Source organism: Hyperolius riggenbachi, chromosome 10 (assembly GCF_040937935.1).
Source record: "Hyperolius riggenbachi isolate aHypRig1 chromosome 10, aHypRig1.pri, whole genome shotgun sequence".
NCBI classification, from domain to species: Eukaryota; Metazoa; Chordata; class Amphibia; order Anura; family Hyperoliidae; genus Hyperolius; species Hyperolius riggenbachi.
In genome coordinates this window covers 207,419,361-207,437,122 of record NC_090655.1, presented here as the reverse complement: position 1 = coordinate 207,437,122, position 17,762 = coordinate 207,419,361, and the positions used below count along the sequence as shown (strand labels likewise).

Here is a 17,762-nt window from a genome sequence, read left to right as displayed (position 1 = left end):
AAAATCGATTGAAAATCACATTGGACGTGTTTGAAATAATCAATCTGTCAGTAAATCTGCCAGAAAATTGCATTGTGTATACCTAGTATTAGTCAAAGCTCCTGATCTGCATGTTTGTTCAGGGTCTATGGCTAAAAGTATTAGAGGCAGAGGATCAGCATGACAGCCAGACAATTTGCATCGTTTAAAAGGAACTACATATGTCGGCCTCCATATTCCACTCTCCTCAGGTTAGACTTGACCCTTCAAAAGCACACTTAGATGTTTTTATGTTATATATGTTTCTGTTTGCATGGAGGCTGCAGGCAGTGAGGAGCCAAGTATTTCCATACATTTATTTGTAAAGCCTTTGTTCAGCCTCTCATTCACTATGTAATGCATATAAGATGACATTTGCATTCATTAGTGATGCTGAAAGGTTTTCTGCATGTCACCTCTGTACTTTTTTGCAATAAATCTATTTTATATCTATTAGAGGTGGGATTAATCGTAATTTTCTCAAATCTGGAACGGAATCCTAAAAGCTTCTGGAATTTCTCAAACCACTTATCTTTCGAATCGTTTATATTAGGAATGAGTTTCTGACACAGACACCTTTTTTAAAGGGACTCCGAACACCTCTCATGGGCATGCCTTTAAGACTCCGACCGGTACTGCAAAGTACTTACAGATGCATAACATTCTGCCATTCTACACCAAATAGTTTAACTTCTATTTCAATTTAAAAACCGTGGCTGCCATCTTGGCTATGTTATAATTTCCGGGTCACCCGTCTTCTCTGTTAGAGAAGTGCATCACCGAATGAAGCATGAAGAGTAAGTGACACGCATGGCCATTGCAAGATGCTCCTCCAGAGGAGGGGTCATAGCATGACTTTGTTGGAAGTCGTCTGTCTTAAAGGCATGCCCATGAGAGGTGCTCGGAGTTCCTTTTAACGCACGTGTTTAGTGGTAACGCACTGCAACTCATACTGTAACTGTACCGCTGCACTGTGAACATTGCATAGGCGGTGGGCGTTTCTTGCACCACAACACACCACTGTGATCTTTGACCTTTGTCACTCTCTCGGCAAAACAGCAATAATACCAACTTCACGATCATTTTATTGAGGTAGTGTATGCCTGTCAAAACGAAATTCATGTTATTTATTATTGAGCACAATGAAAGCCTTCTCACAAAACTTATACATATTCATGTTTTAAATAATTTTGTATTTATTAAAAAAAATTCACATATACTAGACAACAGTAGTTATACACAAATACAGTAACCAGGCTGGGGAGGGAGGCAAATAGCAAGGAGTGGAATTGTTCAATCTGATTGTTGTTTGGAAGAAGCACATTACACTAAAGGTGCGTACACACGCACTACGGCCGCCAACCACAGGTCCGTCAGACCCTCCCGCTGGGCGGACGTTCAGCCAACAGTAGTGTGTGTGTGTGTGTGTATATATGCATGCGCTGTCGGCGGACTTATAAGGCTGTTTTTGAACGATCCGCCAAGCAGATCTTTCAGAAACAGCCTTATCAGTCTGCCGACAGCGCGTACACACGCACTACTGTCGGCTGAACGTCCGCCCAGCGAGAGGGTCCGGCGGACCCGTCGTTGCCGCCCATAGTGCGTGTGTATGCACCTTTAACCAGAGGTGAGGCCCATCACTGTTATGGAGGGAGAAGATGCTATCACACAGTATAACAAAGCCTTTGCCCTCCCTTATAGTGCAGAAGTGTGATGGTGTACAGTAGTGTACGTTGTAAGTCTGCTTCTGATATGAGTAAACCTGGACTGAAAATAAAGTTATAAGATAATTGTATTTGTAGCAGCAACTGAATATGGAATTTCACTGCAGTTTCCCATTCCTAGTTCAATTTAAAGAGAACCCGAGGTGGGTTTGAAGAATATTATCTGCATACAGAGGCTGGATCTGCCTATACAGCCCAGCCTCTGTTGCTATCCCAAACCCCCCTAAGGTCCCCCTGCACTCTGCAATCCCTCATAAATCACAGCCACGCTGCTGACAAACAGCTTGTCAGAGCTGGCTGTGTTTATCTCTATAGTGTCAGTCTGCTGCTCTCCCCGCCTCCTGCAGAACTCCAGTCCCCGCCTGCATCCCTTCCCTCCCTGCTGATTGGAGGGAAGGGACGGGGGCAGGAACCAGAGCTATGCAGGAGGCGGGGGAGCAGCTGAGACTGACACTACAGATGTAAACACACCCTTACAGCACGGCTGTGATTTATGAGGGATTGCAGAGTGCAGGGGGACCTTAGTGGGGTTTGGGATAGCAACAGAGGCTGGGTTGTATAGGCAGATCCAGCCTCTGTATGCAGATAACATTCTTTAAACACACCTCGGGTTCTCTTTAAGGGATGATATTTGATCTCTGAAACTCATACCAGAACCATCTTAGTGTGACCTATAATTTGGTTCTTTCAGCTAATAACAAACTATTAGGCTCTATCCACACCTGCCTTTTCAAAACGCCACCAATTTTTGCCGGCGTTTTGTAGGAGTGATTTTTTTTCACGATTTAATGCGGCAAAAACACTGAACACCTCAGCGATTTTGGCGTGATCACGTTTTGCGCTTCTATAGCACTGAAACGCGATCGCCTGAAAATGATGCAGGCTACGTGTTTGGCGGTTTGCCCGTTTTTGGGCGATTTGCGGCGATTAGCCCAAATCGCCCAAGTAAGGACGGGACCATAGGGTTTCATTACGCTAGCGCTTTAAAAAAGCGCTATCGTTTGAGCATTTTGCCGAAATCGAGGCAAATTGCTCTAGTGTGAATGGGGCCTAAAACTTTTCAGTTCTCTTTTGTTATCAGCAGTGTTTGCTCACACAGATAAAACTAATTTGCTGAGCTGCTCTGCATTCCACTTGCTGTTCCACTGCTTAATCTGCATACGGATAACACTGCTTTTAAAGTTGAAGAGTAACTGTCGGGCATAAAATCAATTCTTTATTTTTATCTGGTAAACAAATAATAAGGATGCTAACCAGGCAATCCAAAAGTTAAAAATCACTATTACTTTTCTTGTTAAATTATCATTCCCCAGTTTACCTGACTCTTATTTGGTACACACAAAATTTGGTACACAAAAAGGAAGTTGCAGGGCACGCTGGGCTGTCCTTTTTTGCTTCTGTACTTCCCTCAGCCTCTTTCCCTCCTGTTTCCCCTCCCACACCTCTGTTCCTCTCTGATTGGCCAATATTTGTCATGCTGAGACAATGCACTTTCTGAAGGATGGTGCTAATCGGGCAGAGGAGATTAAGGGAGCAAATTACACCAGAATTGGCTTCAAAATAGCCACACTAAAAAAATAGAGAGAAAAGCCTTCTTAGCATTTCCAATTTTAACTGTAGGAAAATCACTAAAATGAAAACGTGGACAGTGCAATACATATGTAAGTAGAGCAAGTATTTATCTGCATATATGTTTGTTTTTTTGTTTTTGTTTTTTTAGATAGTATGGCTGACAGCTCTTCTTTAAAGTGTAATAACTGTTTTTGGTGGCTTCCAGCGCTGGTTTGCCAGGACAGAGTAGGACAGGGGAAGCCTCATTAAGATCCAGAGACTTCCCCCTCCTGAGGTTAAGTATCCCCCAGAGGAGTGTTTTTTTTTTCTTCTAATGCCTGGTACACACCATGTAATTACTCACCAGATAGATGTTCCAATAGATCATTTCCGACACGTCCGATCTGATTTCCAATTGTTTTTCTAATCGATTTTGTATAGAAGTAATCGGAAATCAAATCGGACCCCTCGGAAATGATCTATTGGACCATTTATCTGGTGAGAAATTGCATGGTGTGTACCAGGCATTAGAAAAAAAAAACTCCTCTGGGGGATACTTACCTCAGGAAAAGGAAGTCTCTGGATCCTAATGAAGGGGTCCTACTCTGTCCTGCCAAACCAGCGCTGGAAGCCACCAAAAACACAGCCAACAAGGATGTTAAGCTGTAGAGCAGGTGCAGCAGAGCCTGCAATATTTACCTGCTCCAGCGCAGGCACGGCTTTCCGAGCGGAGAGCTGCTACTGCGCAGGATCACAGTAGGTTATATTTGCCTCTCAGACGTTCGGTGGTTTTCAGTACTGGATCGCCGGGACAGAGGAAAAGGGTCCAGAGGCTTCCCCTTCCTGTAGTAAGTAACCCCAGAGGTTTTTTTTTAAGAGATTTTTTTTTTAACTCTGAATGTAAAAAGTGAACACAAACAGGTTCTAAGCAGACTGACTACTGTATCTACCGGTGTTTATCTCATAATGTCATTAAAGTGACAACTGAGCTCAGAGCATGGTTTCTTACACAGAACGTAATATTTTGACCTATGATTCCTGGCCTGGGAGTTTAAGGTATACCTGAAGTGAATTAAAACGAAAAGAAAAAACAGTGTTAGGAAGCCTGTGAATAGTCCATAGACTTTGGCAACATAGAGCCTGGTGCTTCTTACTTGTGCAGGCTCAGTCGTGATGCGCTTGTAAACGCCCAGGAGCACGTTTAGAGGAAGAGTAGCCTGGGTGCATTTGGTCATGCGATCAAAATTGTAACACAATTTCCCTTCCAAGAGTCTCCAGCAAGGTACTAGGCTCTTTGCTACCTAATAGTCTATAGAAGCTGGAAGTCCTGGCTGCCTGACCAGACGACAAGACTATAGCCAGCAACCTGCGCATGGACTGCAATGCTGGATCATGAAACCTTCACTATATTGTTTCCATGTTCATCTGATGCCTAACTTGTTCTTCAGTCCGTGTAAGGAGTCAGCCTATATGTCACCTGCCCTGTCTTTGCCTTTCTACAAGTTATTCTTATCTTTTTCCTGATGTTTTGGGGATTCTTTTATGGTTGGTCATGTGATGCCATCTGTAAAAATAGTGTTGTGTATTGGGTAAGGAGAGTAAAGGTGCGTACACACATGCGACTATAGTCGTTTGTAACGATTGTTCCCCGATCTTTACCAACGACGATCGTTACAAAAAACGAACCACCGACTATTAAGGCAAACGACGAACGAGCCAAATCGCTACAAAAGAAAGTTCTGTCTCGGCGAATTTTAACCAACGACGATCGTTTGCAAAAGTAGTACATCGTTGGAAACGATCGTTCGTACTAGGCTTGACATGCGCATTTCACTATTTCTCCATGGAACTTCTCATTTTTATGCGCAGGCGCAATAGTTGCTTTCTGTGATGTAACGTTCGTTCTAACGATCAGATCGTTACACACATTTTAAAACTACCTTTACTTAGGTCGTTCTTTCATCAATTAAAAGTTCGTTCGTCGTTCTTAACGAACGATCGTTGTCGCATGTGTGTACGTAGCATTACTGAGCCACCCTACTCTAACACAGAAACCTTGCATTTGTGTGGCAATGTATATATGACCTCAGCAAAGTATTTGTAAAAGCAATCCCCCTTTTTCCAAACATGAATAGAACCAGATGTTACTTTATGTAGCACCTCTTCCCCCACCAGATCACAAATATGGATTTTCCCTGCTATGAATGATTTCATGTGCAGCCAGGTACGATCTATCAGTAAAACACTTTCCACATTCCCCACATGAGAATAACCTCTCTCCGGCATGAATCCTCTCATGGGTGATAAGGATGGATTTCTGGGAGAAACATTTTCCACAGTAAGAACATGTATACGGCTTCTCCCCGGTATGAGTTCTCTGGTGCCTGATGACGTCTGACTTCTGTATGAAACTTTTCCCACATTCGGAGCAGGAATAAGCCTTATCGCCGGTGTGGCTCTTTCTATGTCTCTTCAAAACTGACTTCTGAGTGAAGCATTTCCCACACTCTGAACAGGAGTACGGCTTAGCCACCCTATGAACTCTTTCATGTGTGACAAGAGCCGATTTCTGGGGAAACCATTTCCCGCATTCAGCACAAGAATATGGCTTTTCCCCTGCATGATATCTCTCATGTAAAATAAGATATACACTCTCGGTAAAACATTTCCCACACTCAGAACATGAATACACCTGTTCGGACATGTGACTTTTATGGTGGGAGAGGAGGAGTTCTCTCTCAGTAAAACATTCCCCACACTCAGAACATGGGAATATTTCACCCACTCTTTGAGCTGCTTGATGGGTGGCGAACAAGGAATGATCAGGGATCCATCCTCCACATGTAGAGGGGTCAGATGACAGATCTGCATTGTAAAGAACCGGGTGATAATTTGAGGTAATGTGGTTTTCTTCTGAAGAATAACAAGTGAGCTCCTCCTCTATTCTACCTACAGGATACATGGCAGGCAATTGTTCCATGTTGTTCCAGTTCTGTCTTCCATCTGTAGGAGATAAAAAAAAGGAAGTAACTGTAGTGTTGAAAGGCGAGTTCCAGCCCAGAAAAAGAGATTGACCGTTACTAAATTTTAGAAATGTCCTCTGTATGCCCGTAGTCAATAAATAAAGTCACATAGGACTAGATTAATACATGTGTTTCTAAATGCAACATGATATGGGGCACACAAATTAGAGTAAAAAATAAACCATTTATAAAAAAAAAAACCAAACCCAGCTGTTCAGCATTAACTCTAATGCCTTTTTTACACTTTGGCCTCAATTAACAAAGCATTACTGCATTTAGGTAATGCAGAAGACAGCTGATATTACCGATCACCTTGCCAAATGCCAATTCACTAAACCTATTACTGCATGGAAAACTAAAATTAGTAGTGAGGTAAATGACAGACTTGTGCAATAAATACCTCAAGAAATTGCAATTCACAAAGATTAAAGGATTCGGTAAATCAAGTAAAAGTGTTCTGTATTTATCTCTAGCTCTGACCAGCCGGTAACTCACAATCTCTATGCAGTAAAAGTTGACAGATGTAGCAGACAGCCAATAGGGAGAGCCACACTGCCCTGCTCCTCACCCTATTTGATTTGATGCACCACTGGTGGACGGGACTTCAGAATGACAAAGCAGAATGACAAAACATTAGACATTTAAAATCACTTTTCTGTATTCTTTTAGATGTGCATATCTGTATACTGATACATAGACAAGCTCCCTCTAGTTAGCATGTCTGCACATCTAAGGGGATACCGGGTATGCACTGGACAGAAAAAGCAATTTAGGCGCTCAAACCTTGGTTCTTAAAGCAGATCCGAGATGAAAAACTATAACAAGTAACTTGTCTATACATCTAATCTAAAGTTTAGATAGTTTGCACAGCAAATCTAGCTACAAACACCTTCAACAGTTTATGATTATTTATTCCTGTGATACAATGAAGGCAGCCATGTTCTGTTTGTCACAGGCTGAGGGCTGGAGATGCAATCAGCTTGCTTGTGTGTAATGTCACAAATTCAGTCCCCTCTCCTCCTTCCTCCTTCCCTCTGCCTCTGAAATCTCTGGCTAGTAACCTTCTCCTCCTCTTGCCCAGACTGAGCTCCCATAAGCCCTTGCTACAGTGCCTTGGCACTCTGAAAAAGCTGTGAGCAAGGCGTGTTTAGTTTATAGGGAATTAGAGTATTAAAACAAAACAAAAAAAGTATTTGGCTTGAGAAATGCCCTATAAACTATATCAAAGGAACACAATTATGCAACGAGTAAAAGTTTATCTCGGATCCACTTTAACACAGTGAGGCACTTGATTTGGCCTAAGAAAGTAGGCAGGGACCCACGAAACGCATTGCTAGTGCTATTAAAGTTCATTTTAAATAAATTTGTCTCCATTGAGGTAAGCCACCTAAAACTTTATTTTATTGTTTTTAATTAATTTTATCATTCTCTGGACACCTTTTTATCCTGTTGTGCATTGTATACTCCAACCGGCTCAGCCTAGGGGATACCCTTGGACCTGGTGTACGGGCCCCTGGGGCCTTTTTCTAGCCTGGACCCCCGAGTGGGGTCAGTTTTATTGATCTCCACCTGCCTGCAGTGGTTGGTTGCCCCTTTGCAACCTCCCTTTGGAAGTACCCTTCCTTTGTGAGTACGTACTGCACCATTTGGGCTCCTGGTGTCTGTTTTTTTGTTTTGTTCCAGGGTGACTGTTCACCCTCTGCTTTGTCTTTTCATAGCATAGGGGATAAAGTGCAGGTGCCTCTAATACATACAGAGGCACCTACACTCTATCTCCTATACTATCAAGGCATTTTCTATTGACCTGAGGAAGCGGGCAATGACCTGTGAAATGCTTTGTCAGATTGCTTTTTGGATAAAAACATTTTTTTCCCAGTTGAACTGGTGTCTGTATCTTCTGGAGAGGTAAGCAATTACCTCTCTTTTTTATTTTTTATTTATACTTAAAACACTAAAATAGAACACACGTTGGGTGCCTCCATCCTTCACATTGTTCGCAGTTATGCACCAGTTTAACTCCAATATTCCTAGCAGTGGTTTTGATTTAGTGCAACCTATGCTCAGGCTAAACAGAACGACAGCCCTGCTGAAGCTTGCTGAGACAGCCTGTACTTCCTTTATTTCTCACCTATGACATTCTCCATAGGAATTTCCTCTTCTTTAATCTTTACATGTCCTTTATCCTGTTCCTTGGCTTTGTCATCTATCTGAATCTCTCTTGTGTTTCTGGGATCTGTGAATGAAGATGATAAAGATGAAAGTGATGCTCCCTGTACCAGGATGCTTGACAAAACACCGGACAGTGTGTGTGGAGGGCATATCTTATGGCATAAGCTTGATGACATGATGTGAAAATAGTTTTTTTTTTTTATAAACTTATTTTTATGTTAATGAAGCTAAAAAAAACTCTTTGCAAATAATTAATGTGTAATCTATTCACTCTGCACAATAATCTAAAAGGGTTTTGACCCTGGCACAAAATTAACAGCTAACTTAAGGGAACCTTAACTGAGAGAGATGTGGATATTTCCTTTTAAACAATACCAGTTGCCTGGCATCCTCTAATCTCTTTGGCTGCAGGAGTGGCTGGATTACGCTACCATCCTGGTATTACCTCCACACAGCTTGTTCCTGCGGCGGTGCCAAAAGTGCATGCAATCCTGAGCAGCATGTACCCCTTTCGCAAGTGCATAGACTTATGTGCACATGTGGTAGATACCAATCTGAAATATTTCAACCAGCCTTCTGACACCACTCAGTATAGTTATTTCTGTTGGTTTGCCGCATGCCAGTATAATCACTTGTGAACGATTGCCCCTTATCAACCTCGGCCTGCATGACCTTGTTTTGTCTCTTGTACTTGTTACTGAGTCAGCTTAAAGTGCGTACACACTCCTGATTTCTTCAAATGAAGGGTCGTTAGACCTGCCCGCGGGGCGGCTGTTCTGGCGACAGTTTCCCTGTGTGTACAGTCTGTCGTCAGGCTGCCAACAGACTGTACACATGGGGAAACTGTCACCAGAACGGCCGCCCCACGGGCGGGTCTGACGACCCGTCGTTTGAATAAATCAGTCGTGTGTACCCGCTTTTACTCTGTCTTCCCTTGTTTGACCATTAAAATGGGATTGTCACCATAAAAATCAAATTTTAACAGCTATTGGTCTGAGTGTATTAAGTGATAAAGATGCTAATCCTTCATTCAAAACTTTTTCTGCTGTTATGGTTTAGCGTTATCACACCTTAGGAGCACTGGCCCTTTAATTGCCATCGGCTGGCAGTTGCATGTTGTGGGGTCTTTTTATCTATAATATATTCCTCCTCTTCCCTTTATTTCCCCCTCTTTCTAATGACATAAGACAATGCACTTCCTAGTATAGACCTAAGTGGGAGTGTCTGAAGACTCTGGGAGGAGTGTGGGTAACGAATACACAATTAGTAAGAAGAGAAAAAAAGAGTGAGGGAGGAAATTATGTCAGGATTAGCTTCATCCACAGGTAACCAAGATGGAAATGGTCTAGAATAGGATTCTCTGTTTTTCCTTTATAAAATTCACAGGAATCATTATGTGGATATCACAATACATCTGTTATGTAAGTAGAAGTAGTATTTATCACTTGTGTTTTTTATTTCTAGGATAGCATGGGTGTCACTTGTTCTTTAAAGCCCTCCCGACCGTGGCCTGTTCTGTGACCTCACACATTCTGCCACCAGTCTGGCCACCTCACTCACACACATCACTTCTAACATGGGTTAAATGCTCCTGATACACCCACTGGGGGCAAACTGTCTCCCCATTACTTTCTACTGATGGAGGAAGAGAAAGAATTATAGATGATTGCAGTGAAAATATGTGACTCTTTTCTGTATTATGTGTTTATTTCTCACCTGTGCTGATCTCTGAGGGAATTTCTTCCTTTTTACAAAGTTCATCACCACTCACAGACGTCTCTGCTTTGTCTAAATGTTCAGCATTATATCCAATAAAATCTTCTCCCTATAACCAACAAAATAACACGGTCACCTTGGTTTGTGGGCACCAACTGGGCACAAGAGTTTTAAAGCACACCTGACCCGAGGCAAAGCTACCTAAGGTAAGTACAGAGGTATGCTCAATCTGGATCTGCAAACCACTCTGCATTGCCCGTTCCTCTCTACATAGCTCCCAACTGTCCCTCTTTTGGAGGGACAGTCCTTTTTTGGGAGTCCTGTCCCACTGTCCATCTTTCCTCCTCATTTGTCCCTCTTTCAGGAGTTTGTCCCTCTTTCTATGTAAATATATATACTTCTCCACTAAAAAATGTGTTTGATTGACCCTACACTTTATTCCCATCATTTAAATTGATATATTACTAATTTTAAAATGTTAATATGAAGGAAAATGAACCAGGATAGAAAGGTCCAGTGTGGTTTGAATTATAAAACAACATATTTTTCTTATGAAATATTTATGATATGCGTGACTAGGGGTGTGATGGGGTGTGATCAGGGGTGTGGCAGGGGCGTGGCTTAAGTGTCCCTCTTTCTCATCTCAAAAAGTTGGGAGGTATGCTCTCTATGTCCCCCCAACCCCTGGTTCCCATAATCACTCCTTTAAAAATCTGACAGGAAGTGGCAGGCTTGCAGCGATGTTCCCTCCTTTCACCCACCCATTCCAAATTCACAATAATTTGTGATATTAGAACTGTGTGTACACACCCACCGCAAAAATGTGACTTTATTTAATATTTTGGCTTTATTAATTCAACTTGTCACTGTATGTGTGTGGGTGCAGACAGCAGACTTACTAACCATTTACATATTATTATTATTATTATTATTATTGATTTATAAAGCGCCAACATATTCCGTGGCGCTGTACAAAGTAAGAAACAAACATGGGGTGCATAATAATACAGACAATGGTGTACACCAATATACAAGATACATAATTAGTGACAAAATACAAAGAATGATACAAAATACAAATTATAGAATTGGTAATGACAGTGATAAAATTAACATGATGAATAAAATGTATAATGGTTACCAAGACACAAAAGGGGGAGAGAGCCCTGCCCTTGCGAGCTTACAATCTAAAGGGAATGGGGGGGGGGGGGACAGGAGGAGGGGTAGTATGCAGCAAATATAGAGAGGCTTTGTGTTTTAGGATACCTGGTAGGAGTGCAATTTGGTCTTAGTACAAAGGGAAGTGGCCTAAGGTAGAGCATATGCTTGTCGGAACAAGTGTGTTTTTAGAGAGCATTTAAAGGTAACAAAGTTTGGCGAGTGACGGATGTGTTGTGGGAGGGCATTCCAGAGGAGGGGTGAAGCACGTGCGAAGTCTTGTAAACGTGAATGTGAGGAGTTGATTCTAGAGGAGGACAACAGAAGATTGTGTGCCGATCTGAGATTGCGATTGGGTTTGTATCTGGAGATTAGAGAGGATATGTACCGGGGAGAGAGATTGTGGAGAGCTTTGTAGGTTAGGGTTAGGAGTTTGAACTGAATCCTCTGGTTAATTTGCAGCCAGTGAAGAGCTTGACAAAGAGGGTCAGCAGAGGAAGATCGAGAAGAAAGATGAATGAGACGAGCAGCTGAGTTCAGTACTGACTGGAGCGGGGCCAGTTTGTTAGACGGTAGTCCACAAAGTAGTATGTTGCAGTAGTCCAGACGAGAAATTATGAGAGCATGTATTAACATATCCTTGCAATATTCTGTTACAATCCATTGCCTCAAGGTATGAATATTATGTACTACCCCCCACCCCCATTCCTTTAGATTGTAAGCTTGTAAAGGGCAGGGCTCTCTCCCCTTTTGTGTATTGGAATTTGTTATTAATTTTGTATCTTGCAATTTGTTATACATTTTATTCATCATGTTACTTTTGTCACTGTAATTACCAATTCTGTATTTTGTACCAATTCTGTATTTTGTACCAAGTCTGTACACCATTGTCTGTATTATTTTGTACCCCATTTTTGTTTCTTACTTTGTACAGCGCCACGGAATATGTTGGCGCTTCATAAATCAATAATAATAATAACCCATCTAAGAATTTTTAAAACTCCTGTCCAACTTTGCCTGATGACGTATGTTCTCCAACCTTTAGTAAACTACCCCTTAGTGTTAGCAATAGTCCCTTTTCCAGGTCTGCTTCTGCAGTTTCTACAAACTTCTGAGAGTCTCAGGGCTGGATCGGTGGTCGGGAGCAGGAGGTGGGAAGACTTTGTACCTCTACCGAGGTAAGAATTTAACTTTAGGTCCTGTGGATCTCCCAGGTTTGCTTTAAAAGGTCAAATGGGGTAAAATCTCTGTTACTGAAACCCAGGTGAAAGTCTACAGTTAGCTTCTGGTCGCTGTGATTTCACCTGAAGCAGCCACAAATTCAGTGGCGTAGCTATGGAGCTATGGGCCCCAGTGTGAGTTTTACATTGGGCCCCCCCCCTAGCACTGTATATGCAACCCTTGATACGGCGCAACAAAAACTGCCAAGGACAACCACAGTGACAGAAGTGCAAGAAGGGGATGGGGAACAGTTTGTTAATGATTACTACTATTCAAAGCATCTATAGAAGTGATTATTACACACACAGGACCAATAAAGAGCTAATACTTTGGTTGAGGAAGGGCTCCATGGGGCCCCTCTGGCCCAAGGGCCCCAATGCGGTTGCTACCTCTGCAACTCCTATTGCTACACCACTGCACAAAGTAACTGCGAAGGCTACTGTTTCTCACCTACGTCAGCAACTTCCATACCGAGTAAAGAACAAATTACTTTGTCTTTCAGGCTTTATGTAACTACTGCTGCTGCAACTGGGTAAAGATGAAAAGCCAAAAACAATACATACATATTCCACCTACCTGATAATCCTGCAAAATCTGCTCCTTTTCTGGTGAAGAATCCCAGGAAGGAGGAGGACTGGCACATGTCTGGGGTGGGTTTTTGTTACTGGACCCATCTGCAGGAAACACACACTGACTGACAACATTGTGTCTATATGTTTATATCAGAGGATAGAGCTTTACAAGCATAGGGAATGGCTTATTAAATCCTGTGGAAATGTCAGCGCTAAATAAATCTAAAACAATGTTGCCCCTGCTTCAAGCTCCCCTGTAGTGCCTTCCTATAGTTCTTAAAGGGATACTTAAAGTGAACCAGAGACGAAGCACCCTTGTGTATTTTACCATAGAAATCAGTGGGAACATTAGAGAAAACATTTACCATGCTCTCTGTTCCATCCTCACTGCTAAAAGTGTCTGTTATCTAGCTGAGATAAGAATCCCGGACTGAGCATTGATTCTGGCTTTGCTATAATGACTCAGCTATAATGATTCCTGAGCAAAGCCAGCAGGGGGCAGGCTTGGACTTGAAGACAGCAAAGAACACAGTCTCAGCTATAATTATTCTGTAGCAAAGCCAGACCGACTGCTTAGTCGGGATTCTTATCTTAGAGGTGATAACAGGCAAATTAAACAGAGAACAATGTAACAAAGAGCAGATTAGGTGTTTACTGTCATGTTCCCACTGATTTATAAGGTAAAATACATGAGGTTGCTTCATCTCTGGTTCTCTTTAAAGAGAACCTTAACCCTGGCACCTAAAAAAAGGTTCACTTATCTGGGGCTTCCCCAAGCCCCTGCAGCCATCCTGTGTCCTCGTCGCTCCTCAAGTGTCCTCCCCGCTGCACGTTAGTTTAGTTTTTCCTGGCCGGTGTCAAGGTCAAGGTGCAGGACCCGCTTGACGTCGGCAAGGCGGGGAAGAATACACGTGGCTGGGGGCTGACTTCCAGTCGGCCGAAAACTAAACTAATGTGCACCGGGGACCGGAGGACACTCGAGGAGTGGCGAGGGCACAGGATGGCTGCAGGGCGCTTGGGGATTCAAACTTCTTTGCCAGGGTTAAGGTTCCCTTTAAGTAATCTAAAAAAGCTGTTTTCCTTACGTGGGGCTTCTACCGGCCCCCTGCAGTCACCTTTTGCAAGTGCTGGTACTCAACAATCCTCATGTCCCCTGCCACAGCTCAGTTTCACTTTAGGCAACTGAGCCTGTCGCCGGCTACTGCACCTCCCCTGCCCTGACAGGATCATCCTGCGCAGGCAAGGTACGTGAAAATCTCTACTGTGCCTGTGCCGGACACTCCCCCTGTCTCCCCCGGTGGGGGCACAGGGGCGACTGCAGGGGGCCGATAGAAGCCCTAGGTAAGTGAAACTGCCTTTAGCCCCAGGTAAGTGAAACTGCCTTTTTTGTTTTTTAGATAACTTAAGTATCCCTTTAAAGGATGCATGAGGCAAATAATAATAAAAAATATATATATTTTACTTACCTGGGGCTTCCTCCAGCCCCTAGAAGCTGAAGTGTCCCTCGCCGCAGCTCCACTCTCAGCCAGTCTCCTGGGGTCCCCACCATACCAGCCGTCAACCTGGCCAGCGACTTCTGCGCATGCATGCGGACGCACTGCTTGCATTGTCATTGCAGTACTTTTGCACCTGCGCAAAATGCTTCTGGCTGCAGAAGCATGACTGTGAACGCCGCAGTCCTGTGCCTGCGCATGCACAGAAGCCGCTGACCTGGCCAGGTTGGCGGCCGGTATGCAGGGGAGAGGGGACCCCAGAAGACTGGTATATCCAATCCTATCTAATAATCTACAAGTGTCCCTGCGTCCCATGTCCGTGTGTCAGTGCTTTTGCGCTACTGTGCACGTCCTGCACTGACACAGGCGTTGAGACAGGACGCAGGGGCCAGGAGGCGGGCTGGGCGAGCGGGCACACGCCCGCTCCTGCCTCCTGGCCCCTGCGTCCTGCATATGTGTGTGGCGGTCGGGTGCACACGCGCACGCGGAGACAGTCCTAGAGCCCGTTTTTAAAGAGTCTTAGGTCACTAGTCAATATATAATTCTGAACATCTAATATTTCATTCGTAAAGCTCCATCTGGTGCTTACAAACAGTCATAACCACCAAATAGTGGTTGGGCAACAGGAATAATAGCCCCCTATGCCATCTTGTGTCAGAATTACAAAATTGCACCTTAATTACATCTAAAAATAGAGATGTACAGTAGAAAACATCAAAGATACTCCATATTGTTCTCACCTTTAAAAGTACTGTAATGGAAGTGTCTTTAGTTACCTGGTGATATTAGGGGCAGCTGTTCCTCCAGCATGATGTTCTTGTACAGTTCCCGGTGTCCTTCTATATACTGCCACTCCTCCATGGAGAAATACACAGTGACATCCTGACACCTTATAGAAACCTGCCACACACAAGGATAGCCACTGTTCAAACACATCCATTTACCGCTGTTAGTAGACAATAATTTCCAGCATTGCTCACCTCTCCTGTCAGCACCTCAATGATCTTGTTAGTGACTTTTAAAATCTTCTGGTAGCTGTTATTCCGAGATGTCCGACACTGAGAAGTAGGATCTGTCTTGTCATTTTGGTTGCTGCTCCATCCTCCTGACCCACAGATGTAGCCTCTAGGCACTGCACATTCACTAGATGCTTTCTTCACTACTGTGTAATCCTGCATATTATGAGTAATAACTTTATTACTACTTATCACAACAAAACAATCTATATCTTGTTGTTTTTTTTGCCACTACTTAGGCTTTCTTTAGAGGGTACTTTTTGCTAAGAATTATTTTATTCTAAATGTGTTTTAACAGGAAAAATAAGGAAAAAAAATGGAAAAAATCATTATTTCTCAGTTTTTGGCCATTATAGTTTTAAAATAATACATGCTACCGTAATTAAAACCCACACATTTTATTTGCCCATTTGTCCCGGTTATTGCAACATTTAACATTTTTCCCTAGTACAATGTTTGGTGCCAATATTTTATTTGGAAACAAAGGTGCCTTTTTTCAGTTTTGCATCCATACCTAATTACAAGTCCAAAATGTATAAAGTAACAGTAATATAGCCTCTTGACATACACATTTTTCCAGGTTTTCCATTTCATGTATGTCTGGAAGAATCCCAAGGTAAGTAAAAGAACAGTCTTTAATTTCACCTCTGGTAACCTTTAACGCTCCTGGCGGTCTATTAAAAACCGCCAGGGGGCAGCGCAGCAGGTTTTTCTTTACGGTTTTTTTTTTAAAATCATGTAGCGAGCCCAGTGCTCGCTACATGATAGCCGCTGTGCAGCGGCATCCCCCCACCCGCTTCGACCGCCTCCAGCGATCTCCGATCCGATCGCCTCCAGCGATCAGGCGATCGGAGTGCACACGCAGCTAGCAAAGTGCTAGCTGCGTGTTTCAAAAAAAAATTATGCAAATCGGCCCAGCAGGGCCTGAGAAATCCTCCTGCGCGGCTTTCCCCGGACTATGTTTGGGGTTGCCGCCAGGAAGGTTAAAGAGAACCTGAACTGAAAATAAAAAGTCAAAATAACCATACACAGGTCATACTTACCTCCTGTGTGGTCTACTCAATCTCTTTCTCCTCTCCTGTGCCCCATTTGTCCACTGTGATCAATGGAATTCTCCGTCCTCCATTTTAAAAATGGCTATTACTCCCTAACAGCTTCCTGGTCAGCACACTGTTAAACTGTAATATTGCCCATTTGAGCCATAGGGAAACATGGACATTACCTTGCACATTCAGTTGTAACTGACAGCTGCTAATATATAACTGACAGCAACTGGTATGTTTCAGTTCTGACAAAATTTTGTTAGAACTGAAAGGGATCACTGTAAGAAGAAAATGGTTAGCTTCTAAGAGGAACTGTAAGTGTGCAATATTCATTTGCAGCTGCGTCATGTGTTTATTTTTAAAAAAGTTACTCACTTCAGGTTCAGGGATACTTAATGGAATATCAGACACAGACAATCATGCTGCTAGCAATGTTTTGCAGCAACTAGTAGCTACCACTATACATCAATACATTCTAATGTTGCTGCCAGTGGTAGAAACTCCTTGCAGTCACCTATAAGACATGGCCCTTAATATCATATTACATTCCCAGAATCCTCCTCACCTCTCCAGTCAGTAAGCAGATGATCTCCAAGGTGAGGCTTAATATCCTATCTTCCATCTTCTCCCGTTTTCCTTTCATTTTCTATTGATTAGTCATCACTGAGGAGTGAATGGTTCATTCTTATGTGATGAATGTTATGAAGTCACAAGACTTTCCTCTATAGATCAAAATATGCAATTGGTTAGCGACTTGAACCCCACATAAAAATTAATAACTAGAGTCTCACGTGACGTACTCTTATGTAACTTCCAATCTTACACCCCTTTAACCTCCTTGGTGGTATTCCTGACTCAGGCTCGGTGTGAAAAAAGATGCAGTTAGTGGCAATCCCGAGCCTGAATGCCGAGACTAAAATTTCTAGAGGAAGTTGTCATTGGAGAACTGTTAAAACAGCAACCAATTACATTACTGGAACTTCCCTATGAGGTTTCCCAGTGGGTCACCTAAACCATACTGGTTTGTTTCCTTATAGGAATCGCTAAGGTTTAGTACC

The 17,762-nt window shown here is 42.9% G+C and overlaps 1 protein-coding gene and 1 pseudogene across 1 annotated transcript in view; one reads left to right on the top strand and one right to left on the bottom strand.

Moving 5' to 3' along the window:
• Positions 1-17,762, top strand: part of LOC137534269 (zinc finger protein 721-like) — a 377,767-nt pseudogene that overhangs the window by 302,473 nt on the left and 57,532 nt on the right.
• LOC137535790 (zinc finger protein 420-like) overlaps positions 1-17,762 on the bottom strand; it is a 60,956-nt gene that overhangs the window by 41,310 nt on the left and 1,884 nt on the right. Inside the window, exons 2-8 of the mRNA XM_068257692.1 lie at positions 17,270-17,426; positions 15,626-15,817; positions 15,422-15,545; positions 13,157-13,254; positions 10,202-10,310; positions 8,445-8,549; positions 5,474-6,296 (exon numbers count right to left, since the gene is read on the bottom strand). Of these exons, the coding sequence (XP_068113793.1) occupies positions 5,474-6,296; positions 8,445-8,549; positions 10,202-10,310; positions 13,157-13,254; positions 15,422-15,545; positions 15,626-15,817; positions 17,270-17,347 (1,529 nt within the window). The 5' untranslated portion in view covers positions 17,348-17,426. The remainder of the gene's footprint in view (positions 1-5,473; positions 6,297-8,444; positions 8,550-10,201; positions 10,311-13,156; positions 13,255-15,421; positions 15,546-15,625; positions 15,818-17,269; positions 17,427-17,762) is intronic.